The 26,792-nt window shown below is 39.4% G+C and overlaps 1 protein-coding gene across 1 annotated transcript in view; it reads right to left on the bottom strand.

The window, feature by feature from the left end:
- Nucleotides 1–716: 716 nt before the first annotated feature.
- Nucleotides 717–26,792, bottom strand: part of LOC128737959 (sodium channel protein para) — an 89,558-nt gene continuing 63,482 nt past the window's right edge. The window contains exons 19-33 of the mRNA XM_053832748.1: nucleotides 26,578–26,751; nucleotides 26,178–26,340; nucleotides 22,573–22,760; nucleotides 22,273–22,480; nucleotides 13,137–13,318; nucleotides 12,696–12,915; nucleotides 12,360–12,625; nucleotides 12,119–12,292; nucleotides 9,310–9,432; nucleotides 7,615–7,737; nucleotides 7,166–7,360; nucleotides 6,852–7,097; nucleotides 6,515–6,785; nucleotides 1,788–2,092; nucleotides 717–1,727 (exon numbers count right to left, since the gene is read on the bottom strand). Of these exons, the coding sequence (XP_053688723.1) occupies nucleotides 717–1,727; nucleotides 1,788–2,092; nucleotides 6,515–6,785; nucleotides 6,852–7,097; nucleotides 7,166–7,360; nucleotides 7,615–7,737; nucleotides 9,310–9,432; nucleotides 12,119–12,292; nucleotides 12,360–12,625; nucleotides 12,696–12,915; nucleotides 13,137–13,318; nucleotides 22,273–22,480; nucleotides 22,573–22,760; nucleotides 26,178–26,340; nucleotides 26,578–26,751 (3,849 nt within the window). The remainder of the gene's footprint in view (nucleotides 1,728–1,787; nucleotides 2,093–6,514; nucleotides 6,786–6,851; nucleotides 7,098–7,165; nucleotides 7,361–7,614; nucleotides 7,738–9,309; nucleotides 9,433–12,118; nucleotides 12,293–12,359; nucleotides 12,626–12,695; nucleotides 12,916–13,136; nucleotides 13,319–22,272; nucleotides 22,481–22,572; nucleotides 22,761–26,177; nucleotides 26,341–26,577; nucleotides 26,752–26,792) is intronic.

Here is a 26,792-nt window from a genome sequence, read left to right as displayed (position 1 = left end):
GAGATTTCGCACTGTTCTTTGTTATGTTTTTCTTTTTATCTGTTTATTCTTTTTTCACTTCCACTACCACTTTTCTTTATTTGTTTCGGTTGATATAGTTTCTAGCACGTTTGTTGGCGGCACGTTTGGTAAGGTACCAAGCACCGCGCCCGTGATATTCGTGCCTGAACTTCAGCGTGTCAGTTCGGTACTTCTGATCAGGATAACAAAATAATGTGTCCTACGAGAAGACGGGTAACTAAAAGGCAAACGATTCCGGCAACTAAAGGGACGTTTTTAGACTGTGCTTTTCTTCCTTTGATATTCGGTCATTTTGTATTGTTTTTCTCGTTTTTCCTGTTCTGCTGGATTGGTTTTTTGCTCTATCCCAGTTGAGTTTGTCCGCGTCGCTAGATACCGCAGTGATCATTTTTTCTAACCTTCAGCCATTTCCATGATTTTAGTTCCCATGAAATTGCAATGGTAGTCTTTTTATGCGCTTCAGGATTTGATCGCTTTTACATGTGAGTCGTTTCGTTCACGGTTTTGTTTTGTTCTCCTATGCGATTAAAGTTTTTTCTTTAAATAATTAAATTTATTATATGGCAGTCGGCTTTCCCTTTCTTTATTGAATATTCTTTTTTTGTTGGTTTTGCTTTTTAGTACTCTAGTTCTCTTAAATATTATTTCTGTCGTGCTTCTGAATCTGAATCAGAGAGAGGGGGGCGAGGCCTGGCTCAGACATCCGCCGATCGTGAAGTTATACTTGGCGATCGTGAGTGTATCACGACTCGATGACCGTTTTTAGTTACAAATCCATCACTTTCTACTAGGACGGCCGTTTGACGACCTTGAGGATCATTATTGCCATCGGGCGATTCTTTCGGTGATAGATTGTGCTCCACTATTCCTATGTTAGCCTGAGAACCACTACCGCCTCCACCGCTAGAGCCGGGCGTTGTTCCTCCACCACCACCGGGACTACTAACACCACCACCTATACTACCACTACCAAGTCGCCCGCTACCAATACCACCACCAACGCTACCTCCATCACCACCACCACCGTCGCCGCCGTCATTATCACAAACGTCGGCGTCGGTGTCGTCCCCGGCACCACCTCCTTGGCGTTCTTTGTGCTTCCGCCATGCGTGCTGAATTACTCTGGCGCAATATTCTTCCCGCTGTCGCCAGAGGGTGGATGATACAGGTTCATAACCTACTTCATCCGGACGCTGCTGCACCTCACCCAGTTCGGCTGATTCCTCGATGGGATTGCCTTTTCGGGCGAAGAAATCCTTTGTTAGCGCATCCAGGATGTCCACGCAAAACATCATATCGCCTCGACAAATCGGGATATCCATCGAGATGATTTTGTAACGATTCGGTTTGTGAATCTGTAACGGTGGCTCGAGCACATCCAAGAAATCCGACAATTGATCGTACCGCACGTACTGCGTACCGTCCGGATCGAACTGCTGCCAAATTTCATAGTACATATCGTAATCGTCATCTGTCAATCCTTCTTGTACGTCCTCCGTAGCTTGCGAGTAATTTTCGAGGATAACAGCGATGTACATGTTGATGACGATCAAAAAACTAATAACGAGGTACGCTAGTAGGTACGTGATTCCGATCGTAGACGAGCCACAATTTCCCGGGTAGCCCTTGTCGTTGTCCGGCGGTAGGCACTCATCTTCGTTGATGATTCCGTCCAGCACGCCATCCCATCCAGCCGAAGTGGACATCTGCACAATAGATCCACAATATTATCGCATCTTTCAAGCGCAAAGTACATTCCCACTCACCTGAAACAGCAGAATCATGCTCTGTCCGAACGTCTTGAAGTTGTACACATCGTCCAGGCCGCTCTTGTCCTTAACGTGCATGAAGAAGGACATCCCGAAGATGGCAAAGATGAACATCACCAAAAACAGCAGCAGACAGATATTGAACAGCGCCGGCAGGGACATGGCCAGAGCGAACAGCAACGTTCGGATACCCTTGGCACCCTTGACGAGACGCAGCACACGGCCGACCTTGGCCACACGAACGACACGGAGCAACGTGGGCGACACGAAGTACTTCTCGATGAGATCGCTCAGTACGAGACCTGGTGAAAGCCGAAAGAAAAAGAATGAGATGAGAATTCGAAACGATGATGAGTTGAACAATGTCGCTGTTCTGTCACTTGTTTTCGAGAAGTAAAAGAATAGAAATCCAAGCACGCTGGATTATAAGTTTTTCTTAGAATCGTCAAATAAATCTCAGGTATTTTTCTAATTTTGACAGAAACAGTGTAATTCTCAAGCAGTAAAAGTATGAATTGATTACTCAAGCAGCAATGTGAGTTTTATTGTACTCTTATGGTGGTTTTCATGACCATTTTTGGTTTTAAATGCCATCATAAGAGTGTAATAAAACCAAATTGTCACTAGGGTAAGTTTATATTAATTTGATTTCTAAGCTCTACTTTTCATAAATTCAACAGATTGTTGGAAAAAGGTAAAGAATGTTACAATCAAAATGTAGTCGATTTAAAGTTTTGCTCATGCATAGCAAAACTACTCGCACGTGAAGTTAGCGAAATACTTAAAATTGTGGCTACATCAACTGTCGCCATGCCGAATAGAAGTGTTCGGGTAGAGTTTGTCAAAAATCAGAAAGCCAGCTAATAAGAAGCCAGATCGGAGAAATCGAATGCCAGAGGCCGCAGCGACGACAAAAAGTGTGGCCAGCGCTTTCAAGCGCAATCCTATCTTCTCCGTCCAAGATGTCGGAGAATAGATGAGAGTGTCTATATCCGATCGCCTCCCAGTTGGCTTCGAGGTATGACGCTGGTCTAATAAGCCAGTCGTCGTATGTTCGAATCTCGAACTGGGAGAGGCTGTTAGAGTTAATAAGATCGTAGCAACTGGCCCTGCAATTGTCCTGCACTCTAACAGCTGGCTGCGAAGTCTGTCGTATAAAAACAGAAGGTCAAGTTTGGATAACGGAATGTAGCACCTAGGCTTTGCTTTGACTATATCCGAGTTTAAAAACGATAAAGTTCGATTGCCTGGGATGGGTCATGATACCTACATCACAAGAAACGTCAAACACCTTCTTGCGGAAAGGCAACCAGAAGAGGCAAAGGGGAAGGTGACAGACGTTTACAGTCATATGAAACTGTCAAAATGCGCTAAGAAATACCTGATTTGAAGCCACAGATATAGGCTTGAATAGATCATTTTCATTGCAATCGGAACTATAGATCAGGAAAAACAACTGCTATCTTTCCCGATGCAACACAATTGTTCCGTGCTATTTTGGTTAAATTTGGTATCCTACCATTAAAGATAAAAGTGCATGGAGTGGCATGCCGCCGGACGGCCAATGACATAAACCCTCTCAGCTGGTCAGTGTCCGGTCCGATCGAGAAATATTGGTCCATCGTTAAGCGGAACGTGAAGACATTAAAAATTATTGGAGTGAAAACCCAGGCGTAAACAGGCGTTCTGTGGCGAACAAAATGGACGAGCTGCGGTCTTTCTGGGGACCACACGTCGACACCGTTTACTATCTCGTGATATGCAAGAACCGCGGCCCGCTCCTCAAAGTATGTAAGCCAAGGCTTTCGAGGAAAATACGGTTTCCCATTCAGCGATTGCAAGCTGAAGGAGTTGCCGAAAGAAACGTTAGTTGTGGCAACGTGCTCTCGTTTTTTAGGCACGACACGGCCAATGACAAGTGACATTAAGGATGACGGACAGGTTGTGGATCCTCCAATCTTGGACGAGTTCAAAAAATAGTCGAAGAATTGTGAAGTATTAATTTACCAGAAGGGCTACTGCTTCGATTGCAATAATTATCGAGCCATATAACTCTTGTCACGTTTACAAATAAAATTATCTCCCGTCTCCAGTTCTATTGATTAAGATCATACGCTCCACATGTGACGAAATATTTTTTTGGGACTTATCCTTAATAATTTTCAAGAGTTCAACTTGCAGGCACATCGCCTGTTTGTAAACTTTAAGGCAGTGTATGATTCAATCAATGGAAATAAGTGATGCCAGTTTATGCTTAAATTAAATTTCTCAACTCTAACATTTAGGCTATATTAGGCTGATACAGCCTTGATGACTTTACCCCATCAAGCGTCAGAATAGCAGATGGAATATGTAATTCGTGCGGTTAGGATACCGGATCCAGGAGAAGATTAACGCTACTGTCCGGCGGCGCCAGACTGGTTTCCGTAATGGCCGATCATGCGAAACATGCACCGCATCATATTCAACGATTTCCAGGACTCTCTTCAGCTGGTGTTCGTTGACTGAAAGCGTTTGATTGACTCAACACGAGAACATTTGTAGCTCACTAATGGGTCAAACAGAAAACTGCGTCAACCCGTTATTCTAACAGTTTTCCTATGGGCTAACGGTCAAATTGACGTTGACAGATGCGTTGACGCAGCATTTTGTTTGGCCCTTCAGGCGTAGAGGAGCTAGTCCATCACGTGGAAGCTCAGTACGAGGCGTTCTCGTACAAAGTGATGTACAACGGCGTTTGGGTAGACCTAAAAGTGGGGTCACTGTTAATGTGAAACTGAGCTGTATATTATCACCGCTACTTTTTCTCATCGTAATGGATGAGATCCTAATTGGAGCTGTTGTAAACCAAATCAAGGGTTGTCCTGGAATCCTCTAACGATGGAGCAGCTAAATAACCTGAACCTAACTGACAATCTTGTCTTGCAGGATTAGCTAGATAACCTCTTCAAGCGTTCTCAGACAGAATGCTTCACAGTCAATATAGTAACGACTAAGTCTATGGTAGTAAACATTGGTAGTAAACATTGGCGATCCCGCCAACTTCACAGTAGGGGGGAAACAGGTTGAGCAGGTGAAAAATTTTCAATATCTTGGTAGCCATACAATGCTCAATGGCGGTACCAAGAGTACTGTAACCAGTGCCTAGAAATGTCATATTCAATTTATGCAAAACACCTGAATTGGTGCAATATACTACTCACTCTCGGCTGTTTCTAGTACATTTGAAATGAACTTAGCATTGCCAACCTGAAATCAACGATTCGAGCAAATCACTTGCGTTCGTGTTCGTGTTGTTCTCTACATTCATTCATTTTAGACAATAGTGAATGAAATCAAATGGGAACCATTCATACATTTTAAACTGCCGACAATGGCGAACGAAACTATAATAAACGTAAACATTACTCCGAAGTTTTAAGTAATTTCCTTCAACCAGGTTTTGGTTGATTTTAAAAAGTAGGAAGTTTAAAAAATTAAACTTTGAGACCTAAAATATCAGTCAATAGCACGAAAAATCACTGCCAGGTTCGACGAGCAATCATTCCGCTTTACAATTCATTCTTGAAGGGTAGAAAACTGAGAAAGATAAACACTGTCAGCAGCTCAGTAGTCATGTCCATGAGCTAACAGATAAGAGAATACTACCAGGGGTAAAACTGTCTGCGTTGAATGCATTTTATATTCGCCTTCATGCAGGGATGTCAATTTTTTCGAGCACTGATTGTGGGTCGAGCAGCACGTTCCTCACAATCGTGTGGTAGATTTGTGCCTGCCGTCATCTGGTCCTCAAATTAGTTCACTCTATATACTAAGTCCCGAATTTTCGATGTTACTCGAAGTATTTCCAACTAAAAATTTCGACTTCAACATTTAGGCAATTTGTCGGTTGCTTTCATGATGCAGCACGGATCGATTGCGTGATGCTACGATAAGGTTTGTCGCCGCTTGACGGTATTTTTGTTGTTGCCCGTTTTCATTCAATTCGATTATAGATACTTGACAAGATTTCAGGTAACTGATTCGAAGCCTTGAGTCCCACCTGGTTCAAAATGAGTGATTTATCCATTCTCTCATTTCAGTGTTCTCTTGGAATCTCCAAAGACAATGAAGCAGACCCGGAGACGAGAACCTGTCCTGTCGACAAGCGAAATTCATGGCGGATAACCGTCGACAGTGGAGATCTCTGATTTGATCCCTTTGTTCTGCTGGACTAGCGGGTATAGATCAACAAGTAAGTAAGTATAAAGCATGCAATACACGTACTTCTCGCGGGCTTTTCATTTGCCCCAGATAAAATAGTGGTCATCACACGTTGCTAGTGATCATTCAATGCAAGTTGGTATAACAAAATTACTAAGACTATAAATGTTTGAGAATCATACAGGATTTGTTCGAAAACTAATATTAGTGATCGTATTATGAAGACTATATGTTGCAGCGTCCTCGAATCTGTTAGTTTTGGAAGAAGGAGTAGTCAGCTTCGAACGAGCAGTCTTTCAGTCAGTCGTCTCCGACTATCCGGAGTGTAAGCACGGATTTTCCGTGCAAAATGGGCTCTGCCTCTTGTGAAAGTGATGCAAGCAGCTGCGGTTCGGTAGAGGTTTTACCGTTGAACAAATTAATGTGGTAGAAAATCATGTCGGAAATTATCGTCATTGTTCGATCGTACTAATTCTTACCGAACTTTCTTCAGCTTTTTCCGCTAGACCACGTATACTTACCTAAGATGGACAGAATGACGACAACGAAATCGAACAGGTTCCACGGTTCAATGAAGTAATGGTAGCGCAGGGCGAATATCTTCATCAGACACTCACTGCTGAAGATGCAGATGAAGATCATGTTGAGGTAGTCCAGCACCGCACTGAACGTATCCGTTTGCTTGTAGTGATCGAGCGTCATCGTTAGCATGTTGAACCCGATGAACAACATGATGATCATGTCGAACTTTTTATTGGTGACTATCTCGAATACTATTGCTTGTGGTCTCCACTATAAAATGGGGGAAGAATGTTATTTTTGGGATCTGAATCGCGAATTTATTGACGTTTTACATACCCTAGGCCGTGGAATAGCTTTCAGTGGCTTCTTAGAGCCCATCTTTTTCATCGCATTGTAGTACTTTTTCTGGTCCTCTGTCATGAACATCTCCAGTGAGCCACCAGCCTTCTTTTTCTGCTCGTTGAAGTTGTCGATGATGACACCGATGAACAGGTTCAGGGTGAAGAATGATCCGAAGATGATGAAGAACACGAAGTATAGGTACATGTAGATATTGGTCTCGCGAATTGGTTGCTTTCCGACCTAAAAGATGAAATGCCGAACCGTTAGTTTTGTGGGCAAGAAACTAACTCCTTGCATGTTGCACTGACCTCCCGCGAGTCAATCGCATCGTTCATGATCTGAATCCAGCCCTTGAACGTAGCAACCTGAAACAGACACAGATACGCCTTCCCCACGTGATCAAAGTTCATCGGTGAATTCTCCCACGTATAGTTCTCCGCTATGCATGCGGCTTTATCCGGGATGATCTCGTGCGACAGCGTTGTTTTGTTCATGTCGACGCACTGATTGAGAGGTGATTAGAATGGATGAATAAAATTTTGACACGCAGACTAGGACGACACACATAGGGACGCTCCCCATAACCCACAACCGGCTCGCGGGAGTCAAATCCGCAGAGTCGCGATTTGTAGGAGAGGGGAAGCGCCTGGGAACTCTAGGACTGAGGGGTGACTAGTACTACGATGGATTGGTCCGTACGGATCTTCCCTTCTCGCACCAGCCGGGCAGAGGGGGAGGTCTAGACAGGAACCCTTACCTTATAGTACTTGCCAGCAAACAGCTGCACACCCATAATGGCGAAAATCAACCAGAATATCAAACAAACCAATAACACGTTGAAGATGGACGGTATAGCCTGTACCAATGCATTGACGACGACCTGAGGTGAGATCGGATTGTGAAAGTGAAGGTTCGCGGTTAGAATGTGAGCAGAGGATGTTGTACGGACGATCGAAATACACACACGGGGATCGATTGATGATTGGCTAATTGTTATTCTCAAACGTGATGCAACACTACAACGAAGGCTAAGAGTGATTAGATGAAAGATGACTGAAACTGAACGGCAGTAGTCGCATATGGGATGCAATTTTCTACAGGATGAAGAAGCGGTATGGGTTCGAAAGAAAAATCAACTGTTAGGCGTATGAAAATGCTTCCAAAATTCGACAAAAAGCTAAAGCGCATTAAACCTAGTATGTACATGAAAGCGGTTTGTTAGTGTGATATCACCACCGAGAATTGTCGGGAGATTCCGGACCGAAAAGCCAGAACATGTGTAAAAGCGTAAAACTTTCTCCAAAGTGGATTCAGATACATTTCATAATCATCCACGTAAAAACTGACAGTTCCTCAATAAAAAAAAACGTGTCCACTGACATTAAATGTTGGTACTTACCTCCTTCAGTGGAACATTGAAATTTATTTTGAAGACCCAAGTCACGTAAAAAATATGGACATCTTTCAATTCGGTCCAGCAATGTCTCATATTTTTAGAAAATACTATTACTTTGAATAATAGTTCTTTAATGTCTGAATGGATCATTAGATTATGGGAAGAAGTTCAGCCTTTCAGTAAAAGTTTTCAAGACGACCTCGAACTTTCCACACTTCATTGGTATTCAAAGTTCACATTTATAAAACGAAGAAGATCGTTGTCTGGTTAAAAATTGAACAAATGGTCACATTTTTAAGGCTATTACACTAGTTTTTTTTCAACTTCCTAGTTTCTAATTTGCCTAAGCCTAAGCGTGTGATCGTTTCGTTTGCGTTGTGCTTATTGAAAGGGGGTGCAGAAAGGGGCTGACAGGGAGAAAGGATGGTGGGGTCTGCTAGAATAGAGACAGATGTAGGTAAGCATCGCCAATTTCGCATCATACCAGTCAGTGTCACGCTTCAAGTCCGGGACAGTGACGTTCGGTTCGCTTGAGCCTAAAGCTTGAAGGTATTTAGAGTTACTGGTGAGATTAAGGATGCATGCTCTTACTCTCCTATAATTTTTCGATCAACTAAAGCGATCGTATCTAGTCTAAGGTAAGCTGTTAATCGCTTTTCATAGGTTAATGTTGAGTAAAATTAGCAGTCTAATCTACTAAGATGAAAAATTAGAAATTAGTAATCAGAAGAAATAGAGAATAGTGTGGATTGTGAAGGAACTAGAATTGCATCAAAAAGGGATGATCAAATAAAGCCTGTTTTTGGTAGAATAATCTAATCATTCAATGATAATGTTTGATTTTTATATATTTTAAATTCAAATTTGGTTTACTTGATGAGCGCTACTACATGGGTTTAAAGGGAGGTTTTGATCTCTACTGGTCGAAAACTACTGCAAAAAAATGAATTCAGAAACTGAACAGATTGAACTGAAGAAGCCGGATACGAATTGTTATAAAATCTGATTGGATTGAAAAGGCAAGTTGAAATAGGATTAAGAGGCAAGGCTACGTACCCTCATTCCCTGCATTCGGGACATGGCACGTAGAGGTCTCAGTGCTCTGAGTGTTCGCATTGTCTTGAATGCTTGAATACCACCTGCCCCACAGAGTGAAGCAACGAAGTTGATTAAGGACACCTAGATTGGCAGCAACGGCGCAGAACAGAGAGTGAGAGATAGATGAGATGTAGAGAAAGGACGAAAATACCGTGGTTGTTTTTTTTCTGATTTTTTGTTGCTTAGGTCGAGCAAAGATGGTACGAGTTTCGTTTGGATATGGGCATGAGAGAGGTAGGTGTCAGTTTGCGTGTGGTTGTGTTCGGGTTTTGGGTCTGTTAAGGGCGAAGAGTGAGTTGATAGGCGTGGTCTGATTCGATCTGAACGGTCTGCTCAGTGGATGAATGAATGAAATACCACCCCAAAATTTTCCGATTTGTTTTCTAGCGTCAATTGACTTTCCTGTAATAAACTTTCGTAATTTATAACAGTTGACTAAAACATTTTTGTTTATTGTTTGACGACTGATGACGTCAAATTACTGGAAATGGTTAAAGAACTACACAAAAATTCAAACCTAATTTTAAATATGACTTTCCATATTTTAAAAGTGATTAGAAAATTGTCAGATCATGTTCAAAGTTGAAAGGCAACTGATCGAGCTTAATTTTGACAAAGCACCATTTTAGTATATACAATAAAATTTTTGAAACTTCTCACGTATTTGGAACGCTATAGAGCTATGTTGGACAACAGCTGACAGAGAAAAGCAGATATATATGATTACTATATACAATTAAAAACCACGACGGCTGTTACAACATAGTTCTATAGTTCATGTTCGGCATGTAAAAGTAATGGCACTTTGTCCTGAGGTAGGCGGACAGGCAAAGGGATTCAATTGTTGGCATTACAACCAGTTACACAATGCAAAGATTTGTACAAACTAATAGATTTTCAAACAAAAAAAAACACAACAATTGGAAATTATCAGGAAAATAGTTCAGCAACAGGAACAACTTGTAAACAGTATCATGGTGGGCCACACACTTACAGTAGCGTTCGTACGCACACTCACACACACACCCAAGTAGAAACTGTAGGTTCAATGCTAAATACATACTAACGATATAGAATATTCTAAAAGTCTGTTATTAGAAAAAGGGACTTCATTGTTGGAAACAACGCAACTATTGTGGACAAGTCAACGCTCTACAAAAGTTAGTCTGTGTATGTGTGTGTGTGTGGGTACAAAGTACGACAACGTCGAAAGACTACATCATTAGAGGCCACACACGACACACGCGACGAGGACGATGAAGGAGGACAACGATGACGGTTTTTTGTGGTCCTCTCTGTGTTCGGTTACTTACTCTCATACCCTCCCAGCGAGAAACGGCACGCAGTGGGCGCAGCGCTCGCAGGGTACGCATCGAGCGGAATGCTGGAATGTCCGCCGCACCGACCCAGATTGCGAACAGGTTTATTAGCGACAGCTAGACGGGTGCGGGATTTTGGATAACGAAAGGTTTAATTTTGTTTTGTTACTGTTTTTATACATAAAAAAATGGTAACAAATAATAATAACACACTTTTAATACTAATAAAAAATAAAAAAATAATTGGTAGCAGAGATTGCAAGGTTTGCAGATATCCCCACGCGGATCCAAGAATTCTCTGTAAGTCATGGGATCAGAAAGAGCCATTTCATTGTATGCTACTAAAAACAGTTAAATTATTTATCTGCTTAAAGTCGGCATTGATGGAAAAATTGAAAACGGATATTTAAGCTGCAATTTTTCATCATGACAATGCTCGGTCGCATGTTGCTACACCGTTGAAAAACAGAGCAATATTAAAATCTCTGCCAAAATTGGAATTACGATTATCTGTCAGTGCCATTCCAATCGAGCAGACGGCATACAAAACGTATTTATAGAAAAAAGAGAGAAAATAAACTTTGCATATATTTAGGACGACAAATCGTCATTCTGCTTATAGGCACTCTAGTTGAACCAACTGACAGAAGGGCCACATTTCATATTAAGGGGACCTTGTATCGTTTTCCTTTGATGTCAAAGTTTTGCTAAAAGATGACTCTGTAGTGAGCAAATTCTGGGTGTTTTTGTTCCTCAAGATCGGCATCGTTTGCCTTTGTGCCTCGCCGAAATAATCAACGAATTTATGGTATAGCTAAGCTAATAGTTGCGTTTCACGGTAGCCGGTTGCCTTGAGACTACAAATCTGATTATTTCTTTGTTATGCATGCAAAGCATGCAATGCAATATGCATTTCACTTCGCGTGACTTTCATTTTCTATTGAAAGAACCCTTCCATTATTATAGTTTCAAATCCTTCACCACAAACCTTGCTAACTCAAACTGCACCCAAAGGTGTTGCAGGAATGCAACTTCGAAACAAAAAAAAAAACGAATCAAAAACAACGATACCGATCGAATGTGCTGCAATTCACTTTAGTGGGCTTTTTTTATTTAGAGAAATTTTCAGAAGTTTCAAAACTTGCTCTAGGCTAGTATTAGCTAGTTAGTGTGATTCTTTTTTGGGGGGTAGTATATTAAGTTAGTGTGAATTTGACTTTGAAATGAACGATTAAATGAGTTGATACAGAAATTGGAGATGTATGTTCTGTTTGTTTACGTTTAAATTGCGAGATCTGAATTGTTAGATGCAGATGTTATTTCTAAGTGAAGAATAATTTCGAAAGTATTTTGGGCTTTTGTATCGATACATTGACGATGGGTAAGTGTTAGAATGTTTGTTAGCTCGAGTAGCAATCAAAGTTCAATCAAATTACAACATTACTTACCATGACAATAATAAAATCGAGCCAACACCAAGCGTTCGTAAAGTACACTCGGAAACCTAAGGCTAACCACTTGATTAACATCTCTAAAAAAAATATCACCGTAAATATCCTGTCCATGTAGTACAGTACATCTTGCAGGATCGGTCGTTGCGGTAGGTGCACATCCTCCAGGGCCTAAAACAGGGTGTAAAACTTTGCGTAACGCTCTGCGATTGCTTCGAACTCAACCCGACCAACTTACCAGAGCCAAACTGCTGAGCAGAATCATCGTAATGACGGCCGTTTCAAAGTACTTGTTCTCGATGAGCTGAAACGTTTTCAGTCGCAGATTGCCCCAGCCCTGCCAGAACGGTGCATCGTCGTCGCCGGCCAGAGCGGGAAATTTTTTGTAGAAATTGTCCGGACAACAGTCTGCCGGGGCGTCCTCGATCACCTCATCCTCGTCGGCATGGATGATCAGCTCACCGTCCAGAGGACCTTCCTCGCCTTCACACTCGTCGTCTAGTTCTGCAACAAGCGACACCATTTCAGTAAATTGGGTTACACCGAAAAAGGGTGGAGCCAGCAAACCACTAACCTTCATCAATTCCTAGATCTTCCTTGCTGGCGTCACGTTTCTCTTCGCCCTCCATGGTTTCGGCGCTACCTTTGTGGCTTTCGTCCTTGAAGGGGCGATTTTTGTGACTGCCATAGGACTTTATACTGGCAGTATCATCGTCCTGCAAGGACATGCCTCTATGATTCAGTTCGTGCTCTAATTTATTATCTTGATGATTACTAATAGAATTGCCTATCACCTAATTATCAAGATATAACGATAATAGACAAATTTTTCAAGAATTAAAACACTTGTTTTACGTTCGGGTACTGTGAAGATATATATTTTAGCAGAGTATCGATTAGTGTAAGTGAATGACAGGTGAATAGAGAGTGTTCATAATTGTTCTAGTTATGAAAGAAAGATGGTAGGAATGTGAAGAATGACAGTAAGAGTTTTGATGACGTGGTACGCAATTACCTTGGAGTTGTTCATCAGCTGCTTGTTTTTCTTGCCCTTGTTCTTGAGGTCTCCGTGTATCGTGAACTCCATCCCGTCGCCGATGGCCACCTCCAGCTGATTGTGCTCCTTGATGCCTTTTTTCAGCAGCCCGTCGGCCAGTATGTCATCTGGAGTTAATTCCAGCTCATTTTCACCATGCTCTGCAGATATACATGGACATACCCCTTTGCCTATCGTGTTTTCCCGTGCGGTCCCCCAGATCACGGAATAACATTTTGATTTGTGAAATTTTGATTGCAAATTTTGAACCCAAGCGGGATTTGTTCCGATTGCGTCGTGGTTAATATGTGAAGGAGGACGTACGGTTGGAAGAAAAAGACGATAGCCAAAAAAGAACAGGGTAACGAATTCAGTATCAACTTGTTCGAATTGTGTATTACATCGCTGGCAACAAGGCACCAGTCTGGCGTGTAGTTAGTGTGTTGTCTTTCTATAATTACTGGTACTTGGAAGAAAATATCATCAGCACAAAATACGACAACACATCGATTACCACGTAGGTTAGTAGCAGGTACCAAAGGAAGACAGTTTTCATTACAAAAATGTACACACCGAAGCCAACCAATAATAATTCAAAAACATTGAATTCTCTAATATGCGATACAGATTTTTTTTATCGACTCGTTACGTGTCACATATAAAACACACACACTTATGTTATACACAACTCTACAACGAAGGAGATATTGTTTTTTTGCCCAATAACGGAAATAGGGGGAGGTCCGGTATTCTATAGGAACAGTTTTTGTAGAGCAGGATTTTATTTTGATTATATTCGATCGAACACATCACAATGATTTCCTTTGAGTGAAAAATCATGGAAATATGTTTGATCTCTGATGACATTCTACAGATTGCAATAATATAATGGTCGTAAAATAATCCGTCAATCAGTAAGTAGCTTACAATTAGGTTTCTAGATGATTACTAGCTATTTGCTGTTTTACTTGCACACTTGCACGGATGACTTTACGTCCTAAAAGAAAAAAATAATTTTGACGAACAATTCAGAAGGCCAGGTTCGCTTTATTCATGATTGATTTATGGTTTTGATTTATTTTACAAATTACTTACTGAGTCTGTACGCTTATCAAAGTCTACTGTCGCCATATTTTTTGTAATTTTAGTTGTAGTTTTTTTTGTAGAGAGCCATACACCAGCCAGAATATTTATAATGAAATTTTTGTATGTAGTAAGTATAATAATCGACATTTTGATTATTCTATTGGCATCAGCATTGGATTATTCTATTGGCATCAGCTTTGAAAATGGCGTTCTGAATTATGATCGAAACTAATTCGAATACCAACCATTTTTTGTTTTGCCATTTTAAATTTGGTCTTCTAATACCTGATTTAGCTTTACCTATTGTTGTTATTTGACCTTTTCGGAATTTTTTTATATTAAATTTAAAAAAAGCTAATACAGAAGTAGAACAGCTTTGCCAAATTATAGTTTTTGTACTGTTCAGAGTTTGTAGATAGGGGTTAAGTATTTTTAATGAAATATCCAAATTTGTTTTTACTTGCTGCTAAACCTAATTTTCTTTTATTTTCACAGACAGAAGGTGAACGTCAGCCATCTACTAAATTCTGAAAAATAATCAACCCAAAGAAGTGAGTTTACTCAACGATGATCGAAGTGTTCTAGAATGTATAAAGTCATCTCGATAAGCAAGTATATTCAAGGTGAGAAGACGCAAAGTGAACCGCTGAAGAAAGGTAGGAGCAAAATATTAAAAATTTTAGTAAATTTCATTAATTCAGAAGGACTTCGACTTCTTAGCGTTGACATGACTGGTCATTCGACCGTATTACGCAGTTGCGAACATATGTCTGCGCAGGCAGGGCACAGCGTGGCGATGATAGCGGTAGATTTTTTAGGTTTGGCAACGGATTCTTGTTATAAATACTGTGCACTAGCTGTTTAGTTTCGAGGGTTGGGAAGCGGGTGCGACTCTATGCTCTAGAGCTTTTGTCGACTACCGCGTATGCCCACATCTTGCTGCGCTTAATTTACTTTGTAGAACTATCTTAACATTGCGACGGTGCATAAAGGTCAGGGGAATGGAAGATGAAATTTATTCCATGGGTCGAGTTTTTATAAGTTGATAACCACTGGTGGTCCGAGATTTGTCTTCCTATTGATTCATTTGTGGTTGTTTGTGTTGGAAAATTTGAAAAGAGTGCAGAATTAGATAAAGGGATGATGATTAAAGCAGCATTTCCTAGTTTCCTAGGTCGTTACTTTTTACCAAGCTAGGAGATCCGCGGGTTGGATCAGGACCGACCCAGCAAACATTTTGGTCTGTATAACTTAATTCTAAATGAGATAAACGTCAGCATATAAGGTCTATCAAATCATATATCATGCGCAGAAACGGCATATACATGCAAAAGTGGAGGCGATATACATGATTTCGTTCTTCAGAATAATTGAAATGACGACAAAACAAAACAGTTTATACGACTGAGCCGATTGACTGGATTGCATTTCGACAGAGTTACGATAATATTTCTACTTTACCCTTCGCCTTTCCACCATGTGGTAAATGGCAAGTGTCAAAAATTGCATACAGAGCAGGCTATTTATAGCCAAATATTCGCCCTGAAAGTTAATGAGACAAAAAAGTAAAAGGTTTTTTTCATAAGCTTCCAGATATTACCGACCTGTCACAATACCTAACTTTTTTGTCTATATCATTTAAAACAAGTTGTACTCACCTGGTTTAGAACCAAGAATCACCCGCACCGCAGTATTTGTTCATTACCTTTAAGCTACTGGTACATCGGTACCTCAATGATATTTTTGCACATCTTAAACCGAAATCATCGTACATGTAAGCAATGAGATCTTATCTGATGCATTGAACATGTAAGTACGGATTTGATTTATTCTCATCCGACATACGAGTTTGTGTCAATTGTGACTGAATTTCTGTGTCGTAAATAAGTTTGCATTCGATCGTTAATTTTAATGATAATGTTGACTTCATGGAATGATATGCAGTACCTTTGTTAGCATTCCGTGGTACAGATTGTTCTAAATATACATTAGAATACGTTATATGCATATTCATATTTGATTACATGGAGATAATATTATTAAAGCTCAAGTACAAAAATATAGTCTGTTATTTCAGAAGCTCTTAAAAAGAAATTAAAAGTTATTAAAATAGAATGCTGAACATTTAGATGCTATAGGACAGCTCAAAATTGCTTACAACAATAAGCCATTATTTTTTACTGTACCAGTTTAATGCTGAATGTCTTTTTCCAATTCTACTTAACATTTGTATTTCTTCTGAAAAGCCATAAGATGCACTGATATTAAGGCATTTAGATTAGCGGAATGTATCATAATCTAGACTTGCCCAGTTCTGAGAAATACTCTCCTTGGTAAATTTTAAGATTTCCGTTCGTTCACTTTCCTATCAGAGAAATATCTAAAAAGTTAAGTGTTTCTATTTTTAACATTTTTAATTTTTAAAACGTTACGTTACGTGGTTTTAATACGCCAAAAAACAATCAAACTCCTCAAAGAGTGCTTCTTCAAACAGAGCTTTTATTGTCTTGTCAATATGTCTTAAACATTATATGCTTGCTGCTTAATATTTAGGCGGGCTTATTTGAATTATTAACATTTTTAAAATAGTTAACAAGGTAATTGTAAAAGTTTTTCAAACCAGGTAATAGTTTTTTGAATATTCCGCCACAATCAAAATAAGTATAATCAAAAGAAATAAATAGTTATTTAAAGTTAAAATAAAAGCGAAGAAGCCGTTAATTTTTTTGGTTGACAAATCTGCATTAAGAACGTATCCTTGAAATCTCTCTATTTTGTTGTTTTTATTGTAAAGAAATAATAACAGATTTGAACGTGTTTTGATGCAAATGATATTTTAATGCACCTAGAATCTCATGATTATCACTGCTTGTATATAAATCTAAAACGATGTCATATAAGACATTTTGCAAAACATAATCCGATGAAAACTGTAATTAAATATGATTACATCTTCATGATAGCCATTGTTGATAACTAAATCTAAGAAATCGTCATACGCGATATTCGCTTAGCATAACCCGATTAACTTTCGACCTATTTACGATTTTTACTATTAATTCGTATATCAATCATCGTGTGCATTACATACGATGAAATTTACACAATGTGCTTACAACATATGTACATTTATACGAGTCCGATGTGATATCCATTCATATAAGATTAAATCTCGACATGAATATACGATATCTGGTTTGCTGGGGAATTCGAACCCAACTTTTTTCCTAGGTCCGCATTATTCTTTAATTTGGCGTACCCTAGCTCATTACGGTTTTGGTGACCAAAGTTGGCCATGAAAACCGTATTAAGAGTGATATTCAACTCTAATTTTTACTTGGACCTTGAACTACAGATGATTATTTCTACAGTACAGTAACAATACCGCTATAGTAATTTTCATACTCGAGTTGTGATTATTCCTTTCCGCAAAGCCCTATCTCATGCAAGTGTAAGTTTTGCAATCCGATTTATGCGATTCTACAACATTATCCCGAACCTGCCAAACCCGGAGGTAACTAGCCTCAATGTGTGGGGAATGAGCACTGAATCAGCGGAAACGATGACCGTGATTGATAGCTGATTTATATTCGCAAAAATTTGTCGTAGTACATGGAAAAATACATATGAGAGTTAAAAAGAGAATACTCTTGCAAGTGTGTTCGTTGAAACGAGAACGCGAGTATGAGAAAATTAGACCACACAAGTGCGGTTTTGGCAGTAAGAATTAAACAGTAACAAGTGAGTCATTGGGGATAATCTAATGGCCACATCACGAATGGCCGAAACACAAAAGGCCGAAATAACAAATGGCATAATAGATCCAATGGCAGAATCACCAATAGCCGACCTTCAACCTGCACAAATGTTGGGTATATGCTGTCCTTACTCGCTGCCGCTCGTTCGGACTCGACTAAAGCTTAATCCCTACTAGTCAGTAAACCTATGAATATGCACACCTATGAACATATGAACACCTAAATAGAAGTAGTTTCTGCCGAGGGGAGGAGCTGCAGTAGCCAGCGCTTTCGTAGCAAAAAATTGTGTTGTTTATTTTGTTTTTTATTCGATTAAAGTTATGTGTTAACTGCTTTCCAATTCATTTTTTCATTGGATAGTTATTTAGGCATTCCGAGAAAATTTGTCTTTGCATGTTGAACTTTTCGAGAATCAGCCAAGTAGTGGCTCGGCCTTCCGTGATTTGGCCAAATAGGGGTCCGGCCTTTCGTGATTCGGTCAAATAGGGGTTCGACCTTATGTGATACGGCCAAACATTATTTCGGCCTTCTGTGATAGTTGTTGAAATTCGGCCATTTGGATTTCAGCTATTTGTTATTCGGCCATTTGTTTTTCGTCCATTCGGTACTAGCTCGTCGTTAGACGTAAGATACGGGTAGTGAGAAGAGACCAATGAGAAGCGAGTAATGTGAAGTGTGTGCAATAAGAATTAAGTAATGAGAGGTGGGTAGTGAGCAGGGATGGCACGATCATTTTGATTCAAATTACATTCATTTCACAGTACTGTCTCAGCCAAGCACAATTTGTAAAAGTTATGTATGGGATATTTGTAGAGCCAGTTATTATCTATACTTTTGCTGAATGAAGTTAGGCTGTATCTTTTGTATCGACGGTGCTACAATGCTGCTACCCCGTTGGTAGCCAAGTGAACGTTCATTTGGTTCACAGATCGAACTAAGCTGAAGTATCGCACAGACAGTATGGGTCGCGGAATTCAAATGAGATACGGAAAATGAACCATAGGTGTGTCGAGATTTAACGATGATATGACTATAATGCTCCCGGAAGCTTATTTCTGAGTCTATCTAAACCCTAAGGTCACGTAAAACATTTGATCTCTCCATTTCTTAGTTTCCTATTATATGTCTCCATTGGATTGGGTTCTTTATCCTTGTCAACGTGATTACAGAGCATTTCGCCACGATGATAATCATGAGATTGTGTTGGCACCAGTCGTAAAACTTGTCGATGGCTTTTTGCAACAACTGACAGTCAGTGGGAGCACTGATAGTCCAGAAGATTTTGAGATCCTAAGCATATAAAAGTTTGCAACGTTTCGGTAACAAACGGCTGACGTCAATAAGGAATATGATAAACAACAGTGGTCCTAAATTGCTGCCTTGTAGGACACCGGAGGAATTATGAAATTCGTCGGATTCCGTTGATCCCAATTTGATATACAGTCGGCGATTAGCCAGGTACGAGATACGACTCAAACCAGCATACAAGGTACACACCCATACGGTCGACATTACGAAATGCTGCTTTAATCCATGGTCCTTAATCCATGGAGGAGAGGCACAATGATGAGAACTGAACTAGATTGTTAACGGTAGATCTACCAAGAAAATATCCATGTTGGTCTGGAGAAATGTCGCAGCAATAAAAAGTTGTTTGTTTACCAGTATTTCAAGAAGTTTAAATGCAGCACATAAAGGGGTCACTCCACGGTAGTTAGAAATATTACATTTATTACCCTTTTTCAGTACCGGGAACATTACCAATTTCTTCCAGAATTCGTGGAAAACTGCTTGTGTAAGAGACAGATTGAAAATTACTCTTAAAGGCGTGCAGAGAACTTCGGCGCAGTTTATCAAAACAATTGAAGGAATTCCGTTTGGTTCAGGCGTGGTTGTAGGCTTATTTTTCTAAAGTCAGCAATGACATCTGCATCATCAAATACACAACTTCTCATTGGTATCATGCCAGTGGAGACATCTTTAAGCGCGTCTTCAATTTGTTGTTGGCTAGGTATTACATCGTCAAACACACTGCTGAAGCGTTTGGAAAACATGTTGCAGATACTTTGGGTAGAACTCGAAGAATCCGTATCCCAAAACATGGTTGACGGCAGACCGCGTTCTTTCTGTTTCGTTTACTGGCGATAAAAATGGATTATTTCGAAAATCCTATACCTAGATCCTCTCCAGTAAATCCAGGGGAACCATCAACATTAGTTTCACGGCCAAATCGCGATGGTCGAAAGACAATATTTCAATGTTTTGTGTTCAGTAGGATCAGAAGAATTTACTATGAACTAGTCAAATTTAGTGAATTTAAATTTAAATTGAATTTTAGGGGAAAGCGACCAGAATACCACATAAAAACAACACAAATTGATTTTATCGCATGATAATTCTCCATCACACACTGCAAATTCGGTCAAAGAAACAATCAGATCATTTGGTAGCGAAGTTATTTTAAATGCTGCTTTCTCAGCAAACTAGGCTCCTTCCAAATATGATCTATTTGCATCGATGGGACACGCGCTTGCTGAGCAGCGCTTCAATTTTTACGAAAATCTGGTTCACACTCCTTTTAATTCGATCTATCATGAAATGTCAAGTCGACTGACAGCAATCTGGCACTGTCCGTCATTCTCGCTCATGGAAAGCTCGAGTTACGGCTGCTGGAAATTTTACCCGCAGCAAAATAGATTGTTTATATTTACCTCATATAAAAAGTAAAAAATGGCCTTTTGATAGCGCAGTAGACTCTGATGCATTTATTTATTTATTTATTTAACGTAAACAGTAATTTACTGTGAATGTTCGTCAAAATTATTGATTTCTGAATTTCTAAACTATATACCATTTTACAATCTATAATTAGAAAGTACGGAGGAAATCGGAAACGACAGGAATATTGATTTGATAGCAGAAACAAAAACAAAATACAAAAAAAAAACAAAAAAAAAACGAAAACGTTGCAAATGTTGAGAAGAAATTAGAAACTAGTTTAGTTTCAACACTGGGAAAAACTGTGACCAAGTTTCCCCCTTAGAAAGAAAAGCAAATAAAATCTGCTAAGAACAAAACAAAAAAAAACAAGGAACGAAAACAAAAGGAAAACATCGGTACATAACACCAATTAGAGCACACTCACTACGTGGGAAAAAGGAATCTTTTGTACGTGTGTTTGTTAAAGGGCTACATTTCTCTAACACAATTTAGGCAAGGGAAAAGTTTCGTAAGCGAGAAAGAACAGTGATAGGAAAAATATAACTCAAAAACGAAACGAAAAGAATGCAAAACAACACTGGAAAGAGTATATAATCGAACTAAGGCAATCATGACTGAAGTTTATTTGAACTTGGTTGAAGGGTAGAATCCACATGTTTTTTTTTGCTTCATTTCTTCTACTGTTGGTCTGTGTTTGCTTCCTTTTGGGGGGCGGGGATGTTGCTTAGAAACCTGAGACGTTTTTTTTTCGTTTTGGAACGCGGCAAGGAAGTTGACATGAGTGTGATTTCACGGGATGAATACGATCCGTCAGAGCGGTTTGGACACTTTGAAAGAAGCATTTCGCAAAAAAAGATTTGTTGCGTTGATGGTGGGAAAGATTGATTGGGGGGAAAATGGAGGTGGATGTGGGTTGTTCTGTACTTAAATGCAAAACAATATTTGGTTTAGCTAACTAATGTAGTAACAACTAACAAGTGTTGGTTCGTAAGGGATTCAATGGATTTAAGCTATTTCTTGTTATACACGGTTGTAGGTATACAAAAAGGAAATCAAAAGGTATAACTGTACAGCAAACCAAGGATCAAACACTGACTGACAGGTAGCTACGTTGGGTTTGGGCACTCACGCTGAATGAACTTTACCTAAAAGTAAGTCAAGAGGTTTTACTCAAAAACTTATTTCTATGTGGTTTTATAAATTCTTGAGTAAAACGCCCTTCGTTACTTGAAAATAAAGTGAAAACAGTGTGCAAATAATAAACCCGTCAACGTCAGACGACGATGGCGAGCATATTTTTGACCTAACCCCGGGATGTCGATTTACTAGGATCCGATGGTCACAAAGTACACAAAGTTTATGTACACAAATGTTTGTGGGATACGTAGTGCGGAATGTTCGGGAGCGGAATTTTAGGGGGAGCACGAAACGGGAAGCACAATACGGTTTGGTTCGAGTTTAACAGTATGGTAGTTATGATTAGTTAGTAGAAAACACAAGTGGATAATAACCTTCGTTCCATATCCAACTGAGATGATTGTGCTGCTCACCTGCAGGCTGCACGGACGCAATCTGGCTTGTTAACTTGTTTTTCACGAACTTTAGTGCGTTGGCGATGTTCAGCTTGATCCAGTTGGAGAACCGCGATATCCGGTTGAACGCCTCGGCGATCTTGTTCGTTTCGTTGTCGGCCGTCGGTGCCGACAGACTGGATGAACCGAAATTGGACAAAAGCAAGGCTAAGAAAAGATTAAGAACCTGCGATGGAAGAGGAGTCACCGTGTTAGAGTGAATTGCGTCCGGGCAAAGCTCCGAGAGCAGAGACAAAAATGGAAAAATCGTGTACTTACTACTAAATTTCCTATCACTACGGTGGCCAAGAAGAACGGAATGCAGGACACATCGCCCACCAGCATGCAATCCCACATGGATTCGATCCACTCTCCGCACAGTACCCGAAAGACGATCATGAACGAATGCATGAAATCGGTGAAGTTCCATCGTGGCAGGTCCTTGTCCGGAAAGCGATCCATATTGTCTGCGTTGGTGCGCGGCAGACGGATTGATGAGAGAAGATTTTTCTTAAGTCGATGTTTTTTCGCGTTAAAGTTTTTTTTAAAAGCAAGTTATCTTAAAATTAGGTGATTATGCTATTTGTTTGGAAGCTTGGTGGTTATCATACTATGGTAAGCGCGCTGTTAAGTAAATTCTTTGGCTTTGGCTTAATACAATATTTGTTTAGGGTAGAAGCTTGTTTGTTTGCTCTGCTTGCTGCGATATTGTAAATTAAGCGGCGGTATTTCATTTGAAAAGAACGTTGATAAACATTTGGCAGTCATATGCCAAATTATTGTTTTTAAGTAAGGAATTTGGGAATTGTACCTACATTTGTCGATGTCGAATTTGGTAATTGGTTAGGCTTTAGGATCCTGAATCCTGATGCACATGAACTGATTAGTACGTTGGTGCGATAGAATAGCATTTTTAAATTTTTATTTTAACAATTTCTAGTCTTAACAATCGCTTTCTCAGATATGTTAAGCTTAATTTTTTCAATGCTTAATGTTCGTTTTTTTCGTCTTAAAAAGTGTTTTCAAGCTTTAGTATTCAAAAGTGATTGAACACACTTTCGGAATATTTTTTTATTTTGGCCACTTTTAATATGTAGAAGTATTTTTGGGCCATTTCAAGATTAATTTGGGATTATCTTTTATGTTGACCATTTTTGGTATTGAAAAGCGACTGTTTTAAGCATAATTGTAGATTATTTTAATTTTAATAATTTCTGGCAAGCCAAGGAGGACGTTTGAACCTTTAGAACCGTTTTTCGTCATTTCAAGATCAATTCGGGAAAAATTTTATTTTGACTATTTTTGGCATTTCGATGATTTTCACTTTTCCGTTTTGTCATTTCTGGACTTTAGAACCGTTTTTCGATTAGTTTAGAATGACGGAATAATTTCTGAGTCTTAAATGCGTTTGTTAGCTATTTTATTTTCAATTTGGGATTCCTTTCTTTTTCAGTCGTTTTGAGCTTAGTTAAGGAGTATTTCATTTCTATCATTTCTTGATAAAATCTAATTAAAAATATAGTCCTGAATCTGGGCCAGAATCTAGTCCAAATCTGATGTGTTACAAAATCTGGTTCAAATCCTGATCCAAAATCTGGTTGGTAGTCGAAAATCTGGTAAAAAATACGGTCCAGAATCGGAGTAAAGTTTACAATCTGGTCCAGGTCTACAATCTCGTCCAAAATTTGATCAAACATGTGGTCTAAAATAGTATCCAAAATCTGGACCAAATCTGATAAAAATGTGGTCCAAAATCTGATCTAGAATCTGATACAGCTCAAAGATCTTGTTCAGGTCTAGAATTTGATTAAAAATTTGGTCAAAAATAAGAGCTTAAATCTTATTTAATGTAAAAATGTGGTACAAAATTTGGTCCAGAATGTGGTCCAGACCAGGCCTAGAATCTGGGCCCAAATCTGATCTGATCTGATCTCAAATCTGATCAAAAATGTGGTTCGAAATGATCCAGAATCTAGTCTAAATCTGTCTCTCAAAATTTGAAACAAAAGTTTCTAAAAAATGCGTAGGTCCAGGTACGGAATCACTTCTTGATCAAAACTTGATCCTAAATCTGGTTGGTGGTTTAAAAACTGATCGACAAACGGTGGCCCAAAATCTGATAAAAAATGTGGTCCTACATCAGAATCTAGTCCAAATTTATTCCAACAAAATTTAAACAAAAATGTGGTCCAGAATTTAACGCAGGTTCAGAATCTGCTAGTGGTTTAAAATCAAGTTGAATAAAGCCATCTGTTCGACAACTTGTGAATGGTCGTACCAAACCGTTTAAATAATGTATGGTCGTACCGAACCATATACTTCATTAAACAATGATCGTTACGGATCACTTAATTCACGATGAATTTTTGAACCATTTTAAATTTTATTCGGGGTCATTTGTTACTTTTTCCGGTTTAATTTTTCCTAAATTTTGAAACAGCTGTTTCAACTTATTCTGAATTTTTATTCAATTGGAATTGATATTAACCAATTATTTGCTGTACAATTCCCAAATTCCCTTCGACGAGTTGATGCAATTCAATTCGCAAGCATGTTCGCGACATCTTAAGCAGCAGCAGCTTCTTTGCATAGCAAATATTTACATACTCTACCTTTTTTTCGCTCATTCGCTCATTCATTTCTTGGAATATTAATACTATTTTATGTAGATGTAGCAGAAATATTCCCGCAAGCGAGTTACTAGTTATCTATGAGTCATAACATTGATTGATGGGAAGTATCTAATCGAATCATTGTTTTTCCAATACGAGATTTTTTCGATTCCAATTTAGGTGACCTACTGTCACATAGATAGTAAACTATAGTTCAGCATCATGACATCTACGTTTAAGCATCTACTGACAAGTTATTTATATACATTAGAGATGAAAGAATTGTACTGTGGGTATCGTTTGTCTGTATGAAAATGGTAGCTCTATCATTTTTTTTGCTGCCTTGACTGCATGACATGTTCTTCTGTGTTTTATTTCCTAAAAAACAGCAACTCCTAACGGTAACTCTCTAACTGATTGCTGTTATCTAGTGTCGACTTACAATCCTGCCCACGGGGGTACTTACCGACATAGTTCTTGCCGAACAGCTGCATTCCCATCACGGCAAAGATGAAGATGATAATGCAGAGCACAAACGTCAGATTACCTAACGCACCCATCGTTCGACCCATGATGGAAATGAGTAAGTTCAACGTTGGCCACGATTTCGCTAGTTTGAACACTCGAAGCTGATCGGAGCGATCAGGGTGGATCAGTTTTTTTACGAATGGAAAAAACGCGCGTGTTTGTGGGTGTTTGTGACATTTGGGTGTTAATCGTGATGTAATGAGTTAAATTTTGGTTCGTTTTTATTAGAAGTGTACGGAAGAGAAAAAGAGAGAAGAAAAAAGAAGCATATCTGGTAAAATCTAATTCGTTCCAAGTGGGTTACACTACGAGAAAGGATCCGTGTTTTAATTTAGAAGATTAGTTTTTTTTTGTACAACAGTTCAGTTTCGGCTAAGGCTAGAATTCAGTCTAAGGTATGCAATTTTCCATCTACGATACAAAATGCATACGCGCAGTCAGTATTGATTCTAAATTCAGGACCTAGAATGCGATTAGTAATTGTGTCTCATATAGGGTTGGTAAGATTAATTTAGTGAGTTCGCTACCCATTCGCTTGCTGTTAAAATATACGTTAAAGTGAGTATAGGCTTTAGCTAAAGATATATCCGCTATGGTATCGAAGCCAATGCAATATAATTGGAGAAGCTATTTTGTAAATATGAAAAATTGTAAAGCTTTTTGAGCAAGAATTACATAAAAAGTAGGCTCTTAAAAAGAGGGCGGCGCAAGACCTGAATATGCCAACGCAAAGGGCGACGCTACCTGTGTAGTTTTTGCCGAACAATTGCATTCCCATGACGGCAAAGATGAAGATGATGATACACAGGACGAACGTCAGATTACCGAGAGCGCCCACCGTCCGGCCCATGATAGAGATCAGTAAGTTCAGCGTAGGCCACGATTTGGCCAGCTTAAACACTCTTAGCTGTGGAAATCGATGGCAGGGGATGGATTAGTAGAATGTCCTATATTTGCTCTAACTGCGAGTAAATCCCCACTTGAACCGCGAAACAATCAGTGCTGTCAGCTATTTTTAAACATTTACAATACTGATTTGTTTCTTCAATTTAAAAAATCACAACATCCAAAAGCCGTCCTGAACTTTTTGAATTGCTACACTGTTTTCAATGTTTTGCGTCCTGTCTTCGGTTACACTACTTACCAAACGAAATGAACGTAATACTGACAATCCCTGAACACCTTCCAGTCCCAGTTCGAGGAGGGACAGCGCCACGATGATGAAATCGAAAATATTCCAGCCTTCTTGAAAGTAGTACTTGGGACTCATCGCTATCAGCTTCATCGTCGCTTCGATCGCGAATGTCGCCGTGAAAAACTAAAAATAAAAAGGAACATTAGATTTGGTACTAACTGGAG

Source organism: Sabethes cyaneus, chromosome 2 (assembly GCF_943734655.1).
Source record: "Sabethes cyaneus chromosome 2, idSabCyanKW18_F2, whole genome shotgun sequence".
Lineage (NCBI taxonomy): Eukaryota > Metazoa > Arthropoda > Insecta > Diptera > Culicidae > Sabethes > Sabethes cyaneus.
This window is presented reverse-complemented; position numbering and strand designations above follow the sequence as displayed.